The 12,844-nt window shown below is 48.5% G+C and overlaps 5 protein-coding genes across 5 annotated transcripts; 2 read left to right on the top strand and 3 right to left on the bottom strand.

The window, feature by feature from the left end:
• Positions 1 to 35: 35 nt before the first annotated feature.
• Positions 36 to 1,407, bottom strand: EYB26_002460 (uncharacterized protein; the record flags this gene model as incomplete). The annotated part of the gene is made up of 3 exons (XM_054261765.1): positions 36 to 198; positions 261 to 1,126; positions 1,183 to 1,407. 3 exons carry the CDS (start codon positions 1,405 to 1,407, stop codon positions 36 to 38), a joined length of 1,254 nt encoding a protein of 417 aa, XP_054117740.1.
• A 665-nt stretch (positions 1,408 to 2,072) lies between these two features.
• EYB26_002459 (uncharacterized protein) lies at positions 2,073 to 3,431 on the bottom strand (the record flags this gene model as incomplete). The annotated part of the gene is made up of 1 exon (XM_054261764.1): positions 2,073 to 3,431. The coding sequence occupies one exon, from the start codon at positions 3,429 to 3,431 to the stop codon at positions 2,073 to 2,075; it is 1,359 nt and encodes a 452-aa protein (XP_054117739.1).
• Positions 3,432 to 4,435: 1,004 nt separating this feature from the next.
• EYB26_002458 (uncharacterized protein) lies at positions 4,436 to 5,485 on the bottom strand (the record flags this gene model as incomplete). The annotated part of the gene is made up of 1 exon (XM_054261763.1): positions 4,436 to 5,485. The coding sequence occupies one exon, from the start codon at positions 5,483 to 5,485 to the stop codon at positions 4,436 to 4,438; it is 1,050 nt and encodes a 349-aa protein (XP_054117738.1).
• A 1,069-nt stretch (positions 5,486 to 6,554) lies between these two features.
• On the top strand, positions 6,555 to 7,895 carry EYB26_002457 (uncharacterized protein; the record flags this gene model as incomplete). The annotated part of the gene is made up of 6 exons (XM_054261762.1): positions 6,555 to 6,750; positions 6,823 to 6,930; positions 6,995 to 7,125; positions 7,194 to 7,271; positions 7,325 to 7,381; positions 7,446 to 7,895. 6 exons carry the CDS (start codon positions 6,555 to 6,557, stop codon positions 7,893 to 7,895), a joined length of 1,020 nt encoding a protein of 339 aa, XP_054117737.1.
• A 561-nt stretch (positions 7,896 to 8,456) lies between these two features.
• EYB26_002456 (uncharacterized protein) lies at positions 8,457 to 11,866 on the top strand (the record flags this gene model as incomplete). The annotated part of the gene is made up of 3 exons (XM_054261761.1): positions 8,457 to 9,221; positions 9,292 to 11,322; positions 11,405 to 11,866. The coding sequence occupies 3 exons, from the start codon at positions 8,457 to 8,459 to the stop codon at positions 11,864 to 11,866; spliced, it is 3,258 nt and encodes a 1,085-aa protein (XP_054117736.1).
• Between the last annotated feature and the right edge of the window lie 978 nt (positions 11,867 to 12,844).

The following is a 12,844-nucleotide window of genomic DNA, read 5'->3' as shown; positions in this document are numbered from 1 at the left end:
AAGACTTGAATTGTGAACAAACGAAAAAAAATTATCTATGGTCGCCAAACAGCCTCAACCAGAGAAACTATGCTGCCTTCAGGAGTCTTCGTCCCAACAAACTCCAAACGAGGGTCAACTGACGCAAAGAGGGATTGCCAGTCCGATTCTGTACGTTCCAGGGAATTCCAGCCTAACATTTGAATCATATCAAGATTCCTAACAAGGTAACAGTCAATGCTTGTTCCAAAATGTATTAAGGGTTAGATGAGGATTCTTACCGCCACTGTTTCTTCGTCCATTCCGGCTGCGAGACGTCGGGTAGGAGGAATTCATAGATTATCACACGAGATCCGGCTTTCATCGCCGGGATCAAGTTCCGTAGGATCTGAATTGCATACTTGTCTGCCCAGTTGTGCAAAATGTAACGGAAGAAGTAGACATCAGCGTGCTTCACAGGCTGCGGCGTAAAGAAATCATGGGATTGGAAGCTGATACGATCCTGAAGATGCTGAGGCAAGATGCGCTGGCCTTCAAGGACCGTGCCCTCGAGGTCCTGGACGACGAAGCGGATATTAGAAGTTGCTCCAGCAAGAGCCTGACTTACGCCGCCTTGACCACCTCCAACATCCACCACAACGCTACCTGGCACGTCCAGGGACTTCCAGTCATAACCTCGAACCAGATGAGAGATATCGTAAAAATTCCCGCTGGTCATGAAGCGCATAGCAGCACCAAAACGCCTCGCGCGTTCGCTTGTCTTTGCGATCTCCAGATAGAATGAATCGGCGGTATTGAACTCGACGTTGAAACCTGTCTCGTTTGGCTCTGCCGAGTCGGGCCATCTAGCCTCAGCTTCGATGACCTTAGTCCCTGCCGGCGCGAGCTCTTCGACGAGGAAACCCACGGTGTCCAGAGCTGCGGGGTTGACTTTTAGGAGACGGGAAACTTGAGAATGGGCAACGAATCCCGGGCGGGACTCGACGAATACGCGATACATCATGGTGTGCTGAAGGTATCTCCGGAGCCGGATAGGATCTAGCTTGGTCTTCTCGGCGAGGTTATGGATAGAGATGTCGCCTTCGAGGGGAACATAATGTGGGATATTATGTCGGTAGATGAAGCGAATGCTCATAAGATCCGTGAACTGAGAAAGTCAGTGGTGTGACAGTTCCTTCGCTCAAAACGGATTTGCACACATACTGCGAACAAAACATCGTAGAGCTGGCCGATGGGGCCTTGAACTAGAGCTTTTAGCTCAGTGGTTGAACCTACGAGCTTCTTTCGGACTACCTCTATATCTCCAGAGAGAGTTGGTAGAGTATGCTGGGTGAATGATGTGGGCTCTAGCCCATGAGATTCAGTGTACTCGTCAAGCGCACGAGCACTTTCGAGGATGTTCTGAGCAATTTCTGTCAAGGTAGGCATTGTTCTGTCTTTCGTTCAATTTCTTCGCAATCTATCTTCTTCTTCTCTCTTTCATTGATTAATTGATTGTAAATCCCCCCTTTTTGTAAAGAATCTCCCAAATCCTCCGTCAATGGACCCGAGTGGAGCGGACCCGAGCCTGAGGATTGTGAAAAGGACTATAACTTTGTGGGAAACAACCTATCAAGAGAAATAAAATGTTAAGTACATTAAATCCGTCATGCTTGATAAGGCTTGCGCTGAGGAGCTCTGTACGGAGGTCAACGCTTGAAGCATATGGCGTTCCTGGATATGTATTTCATGTAGATACATCAGGTCCAACCAGCCACTTAGAGGTGGGGATAGAGATTTTTGTTTTGGAGATTTTAGTGAATATTGGACGAATGCCCATGACAGAAAAGGTTATTGCCTTGTCTTGGAATGCAGTGGAATTTACTAATAAAAGTTACTTTCCAATACAAAATCAATTATACGGTTTATCGACTCCCTGTGCACTGCGACAAATCCTCTAAAATGCTATCCGTTGAATCTCTTTTTTGAAGTCCTTGTAGTCCCTGCAGGCAAAAGTTACCATTTTCTAGGTATGGGAAAAAGGAGCGTTTCTTGTCTATAAGTTTTGTAATCGAATTCCTAACCCCTCGTAGTAGCTGGATATAGTCCGCCTCTCATGTGTTTGAATGTACTTCCTCCCCTCCGTTCACGGTGAGATTTCGTCGACCCACCACATTGCCAATCGTGGACCTTGCTCGCTTCTCCCAATCTCTATCTCTTTTAATAAAAAAGGAAAGAATCACTGCAAGGGCACCGCAGATGATTGGCACAATGTATGCCTTGCTGAGGCTAGCGGCGATACTCTGAGAGACTCTATCCCTGTCTGCCTGGTTCAAGGAGGAGAGGATATCAGACCCTAGTCCAGAAAGGATTTTTTGGATACTGTCGCGGGATACACTGGGCAGAATATCGCTAATTTCCCGGATCGCAACGTTCAAGAACACGCTGTTAGAGATCGCCAGGGTGAAAGCGGCACCACCCTGTTGCGCAAAGCCCATGAAAGCCACCGCTTGTGGAATCTCCGCTTTATTGTCCACTTGGGTCTGTGCCGCTGCAAAACACAGCGTCACGAAACAACCCGCACCGACGCCGATGAGGATTGTATAGCCGTATACTCGTGCGTCGTTGGTTGTTTCGTCCACAGTATACAGAAGCACAGCACCTACCAAGCCGAAAATGGATCCCATAAGGAACCAAGGTTGGAACCAAGGATAACGTGAGGTGGCCATGCCATTACCAATGATGGTGACAACCAGAAATATGACCAACGGGAAACACTTGACTCCAGACTGGAGAGCGGTATCTCCCTGGACCAACTGGAAGTACAGCGGCAGGAAATATATTGGTATGAAGGTGAGCGTTATTGCACAGATCTCTGCGGCAAATATCAAGAGTACCTGCGGGTTACGCAAGAACTGTGCTGGGAACGATCGATTGTTGGGGGTGGTTCCGAGGCAGAAGGCTTGTTGAACAGCAAATGCGATTGTCAGGACCCCAGTTACAACGAAAAGCGCAATAATCTGTCCGCTATCCCAGGGATAGAGAATGCCCCCAAAATTGATTGCCATGAGACACGAGATGAGCAATCCAACAACCAAGATTGTACCCAGAAAGTCGACCTGCTTCCACCGGGAGATAATCGATCCTTTCGCCGTTTGCAATGCTGGGATCATTAGAAAGTATACTGGGGCTGCGATCGCGCCAAATATTAGATTGATGTACAGCCCCCATCTCCAGCTTACGTGTAGGGCGAACGCGCCGCCGATAATTGGGCCTAGCACCGTCCCTAGGCCCCAGGTGAGTCCAGTCAACCCCAGATACGCCGGGCGTTCCTCGGGTGTTGTAAGGAAGCTCAACATCGTCATCACTCCTGTGTACATTCCACATCCTCCAAGACCGCAGATTGTACGGCCCACAAGGAATGAAGTCATGGACGGGGCAGCACCGCACACCGCAGAGCCCACCTCGAACATCGTGACGCAGATGATGTAGGTCCATTTCACATCGAATAGGCTATAAACTTGGCCCGTACACCTCACATATCAAAGGTCAGCATATTTTCAACTTAATTGTGCAAGAATCACAACACTTATCAGAAGAAATTCGTGGATGCCGCTCCGATCAGAAACGTGACCGAGATCCAAGGGAGTCTGTCGATAGCGTCGAATCTCTGAACCACAGTCGGCTGGATGTCTGCCACAACTGTGTTATCAAGGCCGTAGAAGAAAGTTGAAGAGAGAATAGACAACACCACGACAACCCATCGTAGACCTTGAATCGATCGGGTGGAAGTTGGCGCAGGGGGAACATCTCCCCGTTCGGTGTCTGATGCAACTTTCTCGGACATGTTTTTGAGCGTTGATCGCGAACAGTCTCTAACCTTGAATGGATGATATTCGGTTCTAGAATACTTCCAATACGGCAAGTGATTCCATTTTACTACGTAGTAATAGGTATTTCAAGACATTTCGGGGACCCGCGTCGTTCGCTATATCCACGTGATTGGTGCGCTACACTTGTTCGTATTTGGCAGGGCAACATGCATTGTGGACAGGGTATGGGCGGCCTTATAGGGAACCCCTGCTTGGGCATTGCTGTGTTAGATGAAAATTATGCCGTTGATTATCTCCGTCGTGTCTCCGATGTTAGGTGCGAGTTTACTCCGTTAGTTATTCCCATTGTTTCTCAGTTTTAACTTTTAACAATATTTTCTTTGATTCCATTGGAACCATTGCATGGCCAGTTAGTCCGTAGGCCTTCTGTGTCGTCTGTGTCCTTAGGGTTATAAGGGCTAGGGTAGTAGGGCACCATGAAACGCTGCCTGCAATTATTGGTTCCAATCTTGGGAAGAGCATTGTCGACTTTATGCTATCCGGACTACGGGGGTAAATGTAGATATTATTATAAGAAAAGTAGTCATATTTCTCAACCAGTGAAAGTATTGTACTATCAGCGAAAGCGCCTAGGGGTTTCAAGTTCACTTCTTGTAGCTCTCCGCGACCCTACGGATCATGTGTTGCTCGACAGTGAGCGGATTATCCTCCTCCGACCCATCCAGCGGAGATAGCTTTGCATCACCATTTCCATCAAAGAAGAACACAATACTATACCGGTCCCCGGGCTCGCGATTCACAACACGATGCACGCTGCTCTTGTACTCGTTCTTGGTCCAGAAACTGAGCATGTCGCCAATATTGACCACGTACACGTCTGGATTTGGTGGAACGGGCTTCCAATCGCTGGTTCGGGAATCGAGGACCTCCAACCCAGGACTCTTCTCCTGAAGTAGCAGAGTAATGGCGCCAAAGTCGGTATGCGCGCTAGCACCATATTGGGTAGTGCCGTTTCTCTCCTCCTCCGTGCGCGCTGGCGGGTAATGTAGCACGCGCATCGGTGTGATGGGATCGTTGGCAATAAATTCATCGAAAATGCCTGGTCCGTACGGAAGCGTGCGCTCAATGAGTTTCAAGACATTGATAGAGAGCTTCATCAGCGCGTCGTGGTACTTCTTAGCGGGCTTGCAAAATTCATCCTTGGGAAGCAAGGATGCATCGGGCCAGACGTTGGTTCCCATTAGGAACCGTCTTGCCTGAACACGCGGGTCATCAGCCGGCAGGTCAACGCCCGTATAGAAGCCTTCTTTGAGGTCAGGCAGGACGCCATCTTCGTAAGACTGCGAGGCCAGTACGTCGTAGCCTCTAAGACCCTGGTTCAAATGAGCATCTAGGGCCTTTTTAGTCTCATAGGGGAGGGAGAAGAATTTTTTTGCGCCGGCAAACACCTCCTGTTGAAGATCCTTGTCAATGCCATGGCCAGTGATCTGGAAAAACCCTGTTGAGCGGCAGGCGGACCGCACGATGGGAATGATGGCCTGAGCCTCGGGAGATTCTGGGTCAGCCAAAAAGCTCGAGATGTTAACAGTGGGGATCTCGAAGCTATCGCCTCTGTCGACTGCAGTGGTCGCCTTGCTCGTGGGATTTACTGTAGCCGAAGTATTTTGCTCGGCGATGATGACACTGGGAGACATGATGACGGAGACAGTGGGTGGGAGGTTACCTGGAAGTCCTTACGCGCCAATCAGAGAGCGCAACTATTGTTGTTTGAGTTGATTTTACAATTAATTGTCGACCAGACCACGGTCATTTTTGAGTCTCGCCCTTGGGGACGGCTGACGGACCCGCGTATGGCAGATGTATATATATGCCATCGGAGAGGTTTTATTGAGGGAGAAAGGAAAAGTCCGGCAAGCAAGCTGATACATATGACTGCAATGGATTATGCTCGACCAAGAGCAAAAAATAATGTACCTGTTTGTTTATGAGGTTGAAAATCCAAAACCGCCGGCCTGATAACATGTGCATACGCGGGCCCGACCGACTGTCGCGTCAAACTTTCGATCAGATCGATTTGGCCCGCACGAGTGGGGAAAAGTACGAGAGCGGGGCCGATTACTCCGTACTAGCGTCATACCCCAACTCATTCAGCCACGCCAGTTTATGTATTTCCACGATCGATGTTCATTTACTTCACTAAATATCTGTTTTTTGCTAATCAGGGTATGTAGTTAACGAGCTAAGACTGTTCATCTAAACGTATAGAGTCCGCCGATCAACTGATTCAGCCATAAGCCGATTAATTAGTATGGGGTATCTACGTATGTTTCTGGACTAGCTTAGGGTTAGCCACCATAAGTGGGCACGGAAGAGGAAGAGCCTCTCGAGGACGATCTGCTCCGCATTTGCATCTGTACATTCATGCATAGAATGATGTATGTGAAAGAGTGTAGTTATAGTAAAAGTTGAACACAAGATGATGGATAATACTAGGCTTAGGTCGAGACTTCGGATCCTCGGGCGGAAATAATGCTAAAACCGAGTTCGATGGAATAAACCTAAAACCGAGCAGGGGTGAACTCAACAAAGAAAACCCGTTGCCGGCCCCGCGTCTACCAGATGACGTCCAACATCAGACACATTATAAGTTAGACCAGAGCTCAGTTATGTTAGGATCTGACTTGCATGAAATCGTTCCACAATAGCGACAAACACACACACACACACACACCTGTACAACTCCATTATACTAAGCCAGCAGCCATGACACGAACCCTTCTTACCGGGGGAAGCGGCTTCATTGCCTCTCATATTCTCGATGCGTTGCTCAAACGCGGCCATTCCGTTGTGACTACCGTCCGCTCACAGGAAAAGGCAGACCAGATCAAGGCATCGTACCCGGCTGTCTCGCAGGAGAATCTGGATTTTGCAATTGTGCCTGACGTTTCCGAGCCTGATGGTATTTATCCTACTTAGCCCAGTGTTTTGCCATTTGGATGACCTATATGAACTAACTGTATGTGATATCCAGCCTTCGATCAGGCGGTTGTTTCTGACCCACCATTTGAGGCGGTGATCCATACAGCCAGCCCATTCCATTTCCGGATTCAGGACATCAAGAAAGATCTCATTGATCCAGGTTCGTGCCACAGATTTTCAGGACTCCACTTGGAAAGGGACTTACTTACGAGACTGTCCTTCAGCTATCAACGGCACCGTTGGTATCCTCAACGCTATCAAAAAGAACGCCCCGTCAGTCAAGCGAGTGGTGGTTACATCTTCCGGCGCCGCAGTCATGGACTTTTCCCAGCCTCCGACACATACTTATACAGAGGTAACAACCTGATGAATTTTGTATTATGAGAGAAGTTATATACAGTACCCATGCTAACTTTGAACAAGGCGGATTGGAACAACATGACCTGGGAGGAGGGTACTTCCACCCCCCTCAATGGTTACCGCGCAAGTAAATCTTTCTCTGTGAGTTCACAATTGATCTCTTGGGTTTGAGGACTATGCTGACTATTGAGCAGGAGAAAGCTGCATGGGACTTTGTGGAAAAGGAGAAGCCCAACTTTTCCCTCACAAGTGTAAGTCAGACAAAGTAACCACCGCAATTCTACAGCATTACTCACACGTATTATTACTTATCAGATAAACCCACCCATGGTATACGGTCCTATAATTCATCGCATCAAGGATCTCGATGCGCTGAACACTTCCAACGAGCGCATTCGGGACATAGCCTTTGGTAAGACAAAGGATGGCTTGCCATACACTGGGATTTTCATGTGGGTGGATGTCCGTGACCTGGCAGTGGCACACGTTCTAGCAATCGAGAAACCTGAAGCAGCTGGCCAGCGGTTCTTGGTTTCTCCAGGCCAGTATTCCAACAAGGAGATTGCCGAATGTATCCGGGAGGCATTCCCTGAACTCCGAGACGGTTTGCCGACGGGAGACGCATTGAAGGGGGGTGATTTCCCTCCTACAGGATGGTATGGGTGGGATAATACCAAGTCTAAGGAGGTCTTAGGCGTCACCTATCGGCCGTTGAAGGAGTGTATTGTCGACGCGGTTAACAGTCTTAAGCCGTTTGTCAAATAAACCCGAAGGCAGAGACGATAGCATTTGAAATATAAGCAAGGAAGCCTGCTAAAGATTGTATTAGAATTAGTCATCAGCTATCAGATAGATGGTGGTTGATTTTAATTACTTATGATATTTTTATGCAAAGGGAACTCAATGTGTCTTATCGTAGTGTGCGTGGATGAGGCGGCCGAGCAGCAAGCGGAGCGCTCGATCAACTGGCTTTCCGTGACCGCAACAACTAGCTAGGCAAACCGTATTCCTTCGTTTTCTAAATCTTGCCGCGGGTTGGGAAATGGGCCCCAGTGGACTGCCAGCAGTGGGGGAAGCGACGAGACGAGTAGTAGATGAATGCGTTTTGCACACGGACCCGCGTACGTCGTCTAAGATTGGCCTGGGATCAAGCCAGGCGCAAAAAGATAATATAGAATCCGAACCGAACTTTGTGTAGTAGGAAAGATAGACGGCACAGAACAAAAAAATATCTGGCCATCGGTTCTCAGTCACATGGAATGATTGGACATCTTATTCCATTTTCCCTGTCCATTTATTGCAGCTTTTTCTCACCAAAAGATCAAGATGACTGTGAATGAACTTGGGACAGCATTTACATGGCCGAAACTCAGCCTTCTGGAAGGGGAAGGCGACGCCAGATCGCTTCCAGAGTTAATCGACTTCCAAGCCAGGGTAAACCCGCACCGCCGATTTTGCATCCAGGCACAGAAAAGCACGGATGCACCACTGCTAGATGTAACATACGCACAACTGAAGCATGCTGTCTCGTGCTGTCAAGACTGGCTCGGCAAAAATGTGCCTGAGATCCAGCTAGAGAATGGCACAAAGGACCGGCCAGTTGGCTTGCTCATGGACAGCGATCTGACACTCGTCATATACCTCTTTGCATTGATGGGTCTGGGGATACCCACTGTCTTACTTTCGACGCGACTCAGTGCCGAAGCTGTCAAACACCTGGTGCAAAAAACACGGACGAGCGCGATCCTCGTATCGGCGCGGTTGGATGGCACAGCCAATGAAGCCCTGTCGTCATGGGATGCGAGTGATTCTTCTCCACCGTCAAAGTACTGTCCTGCTGCGTACAGGGATTTTATGACCGAAAACACAACATCATCCACTGCTTTCACAGAAAGTAACGTCGGCCGAAAGAATCACTTTGTCTCGGAATCGGACTGTAATGTGCTCATTCTGCACTCCAGTGGGACGACGGGTCTACCTAAACCAATTTATACCTCTCATCGGCATTATCTCAGCTTTGCTCTTTGCCATGAGTTCAAGAACGCGGAAGAAATGCTCTCACCAGCCCTGTCGACATCTCCGCTGTTTCACGTAAGTCTTTCTCTCTCAACTATTCCTCTATACATCGATGAGGGGGTGACTTACTAGGTCATACTAACAGGGATTTGGATTGCTGCCACCGTGCCTGTCACTGGGCATGGGAAAACCATTTTGCCTTCCAGAGGCAGGCACCATCTTCACTGGTCCATCAACAGCACAGCTCTTGCGGAACAGTGGTGCAAAATCGCTGCTTACAGTGCCGTCAGTTCTTGAGGAAATTGCTCTGCTACCAGATGATGAGGGAATCCATGTCCTGCAAGAACTGCACTTCATCGTTTTCGGCGGCGGATTGCCCAAGGAGACCATTGGCGACAAATTAACAGCTGCTGGAGTGAAGCTCCTCAATCACTACGGCGCCACCGAAACGGGGCCCTTGGCTCCATTGTATGTGCCACAACGGGGTTATGATTGGCATTATTTCAAGCTGCGCACAGATATCCAGGACGCGCTACAGGTTTCTCTCGAACCCATCGTTGAAGAAAACCAAGAATCAGAGAGTCGGTGGAAATTGAGTCTACAGCCAGTAGGCTGGACCGAAAGATTTCCGCTTCAGGATATCCTCGTTCCTCGTCCATCATCAGATTCTGATAATGAGTATACAGTGCTGGGTCGAAGTGATGATCTTATTCGCTTGGCGACGGGCGAAAAAGTCCGTCCTACGATCGTCGAATCCATGCTCGCTCAAAGCGAGGCCGTCAAAGCTGCGGTGGCATTTGGGGACGGCCAGTTCGAGATCGGAGTGTTGATTGAGCCGACGTTTAAAATCTCGTCTGCAGAGGAGGAAGATGCATTGAAGTCCAGCCTCTGGCCAATTATTCAGCTGGCTGGTGAGAAGATGGATGCCCACGCTCGCATTTCGTCTTCTCAGGCAATCGTTGTGGTGCAGGCAGGGAGTCTCCCTAGGTCTGATAAAGGGACAGTCTTACGACGAGAGGTCAACCAGCGGTTTGAAAAGGAGATTGCTGAGGTTTACCGTAAACTCGATGGGGTGATCGACTATTCGATCCCGCCACTCCGATTAAACTCCCTCGAAGCCGATCTACGCAAGCTCATTAACGACAATTTGAAGTGGACAAATAACAGCGAGTGGACGGATGAACGGGACTTTTTCGAACTGGGCATGGATAGCCTCCAATCAACTATATTGCGTAGGTTGCTTGTATCATCTCTACGCGACGGGCTCTCCAAGGTTTCGATTGGTCGGGATTTTGTATACCAACATCCGTCCGTTGCTGAACTTGCCAAAGCCGTGAGAGAAGGGTGCGGAAATCAAGCTGCATCGTCAGTGGACGGTAGCCTCCTTGACGTGTTCATCGACATGTACTCCCTGCAGCGGCAGCAGAAATCTAACGGGTACGGCGAAAATGACACCGCGACTGTCCTCTTGACCGGAGGCACAGGCAGTCTCGGGTCACACCTCCTAGCTCATCTCGTTCAGAAGTCCGTGGTACGTCACGTCGTCTGCATGAATCGTCCATCTACAGGGAAGCAGGACCCGTATGATCGGCAGGCAGCGGCTCTGAAATCGAAAGGCCTAAGTATCTCACCCGAGGAATGGTCCAAAGTTATTGTATTTGAGACCAATACGGGTTCCCCGAAATTGGGTCTGTCGGGGGCTGATTATACCTGGCTGTGCGAACGAATCACTCACATTGTCCACAACGCTTGGCCCATGAATTTCAAAATGCACGTATCCTCGTACAAATCTCAGTTCCGTGTGCTGCAGCATCTTTTGCTACTTGCTAGAGATGCGCATGCCCATCAGCAACCAACAAGAAGAACCCGCGTTCTCTTCATCTCATCAATATCTACTGTTGGTTGGTACGGGAAATTCACTGCAGAGACGATCGTGCCTGAGACGCCAATACAGGACTTCCGTACAGCTCTCGATTTAGGATACGCGCAGGCCAAACTAGTCTGCGAAAAAATAATCGAACGAGCGCGTAACGATTTTGGCACCGAGATCGAAGTTGGGTACATTCGCATTGGGCAGATCGCTGGCGCTCAAGGGGGATTTTGGAACACAGACGAACACTTTGCTAGCCTTGTCGCATCGTCAGAGGCGCTAGGACACCTTCCAGACATCCGCGGAGTAAGTTCACCCCTTGCACTAACTTATATTTCTGTGCAATTTTCCCAACTGACTGACAATTTTTTTTCTTTCCTCTGTCCAGACACTCTCATGGCTTCCCGTTGATCTCGCCAGCACTGTGCTAGAAGAGATCATTTTCAGCCCAGAGCCTATGGAACTCGTTTATCATCTGGAGAACCCAGTGCGGCAGCCGTGGAACGAAGTGCTCGATATTCTAGCTTCGGAGTTGGACGTGGACAAGCACAACCGTATACCGATGGCCGAGTGGCTAGAAGATATAATGAAGCGGCGACCCGATGATGGCAATCCCGCTGCCGCGCTTGCAGACTTTTTCCAGGAAGATTTTGAGTGGATGTCTGGAGGGAGCATAGTATTGTCTACAGAGACATCCAGACGGCATTCGCCCACGTTGAGGCGAGCAGGTCCTGTGCACGACGAGACGATTCGAAGATATGTCCAATATTGGAGGGGTATTGGCCTCATTCGCGGGCTCAAGAACCAGGCCCTCCCTGTCGATTCATCTTCGTTACTTAGTTTTTCTTAGAATTTCGTTAATATTCTTAATTTTAGTGTTACACGCAGAGTGTGGTTGTTCTTATCTTGATTCTCAAGCCGTGATGCAGCCCCGATTCATAGTACCTTCATATCTGGCCGGCCGGTGTCGCTAATAGACAAGACAGCATCTTGTGTTTTTGTTGTTCTGGTCCCCACACTATGTAGAAAATATCTATCCATACAAAGGACTCTGCGATGCTAGCTTATGCGCTCAGAAGGATTCAATGCAGTATACTATAGGTGCTTAGATACGCTCGCTTATCGGAGAAAGTCCAGCAAGTATGTCTATACCAACCACAAGAATAATACATGTACCGTTCCGAGACATAGGGATATATCAGCCTACGCACTCATGCTTAGAGCAGCTCACATAAAAGGAATATTTTTATACCTAAAAATATAGCTGCTTGTAGTACGAGTTTTGTGAAACTTTCAAGCTGCTACTTAGCCATTGGCTTTATATTAGAGCCTTTCAAAAATAGTAAAAGTTCTTCGACAAGCAAATACTGCAGCCTGGGGTTATTTAACCCAGAGGAAGCTATTAGAGGGTGAATATCATTGTTCCACCGAAGTCCGGATACCTACCTAAATGTTACCGTATTCCAGTCATGCGCGGTCACTTCCCTTCCAGATCGTCGAAGAACAACCAAAGCTTGAAGTTCAGCCTGCCTCCATAAGTGATGTTGCAGAAATATTGAAAACAACTCTCAGATCATCTCATATTCGTTTCTTTCCCTTGTCGTTGCCCCATGGCTGGTGAAGGATCGGGAAATGATAAACATCACAAGTAGCGACGACATCAATGATATCCATGCTAAAATGGTATGAAGTTGCTAACCATAACTCAGCAAAATAGAATCCTAAAATGGTCACAAAACCCGCTAATCGAGCGATACAGCCGAACAGTCAGCCGAGCTACTTGAAAAGCACAGCGGCTTGATTTACCAAAAAATGTTAATATTGTGCA

Source organism: Talaromyces marneffei, chromosome 2, assembly GCF_009556855.1.
Source record: "Talaromyces marneffei chromosome 2, complete sequence".
Classification (NCBI taxonomy): Eukaryota; Fungi; Ascomycota; class Eurotiomycetes; order Eurotiales; family Trichocomaceae; genus Talaromyces; species Talaromyces marneffei.
The sequence above is the reverse complement of the archived record's forward strand: the minus strand, read 5'-3'. Positions and strand labels throughout refer to the sequence as shown.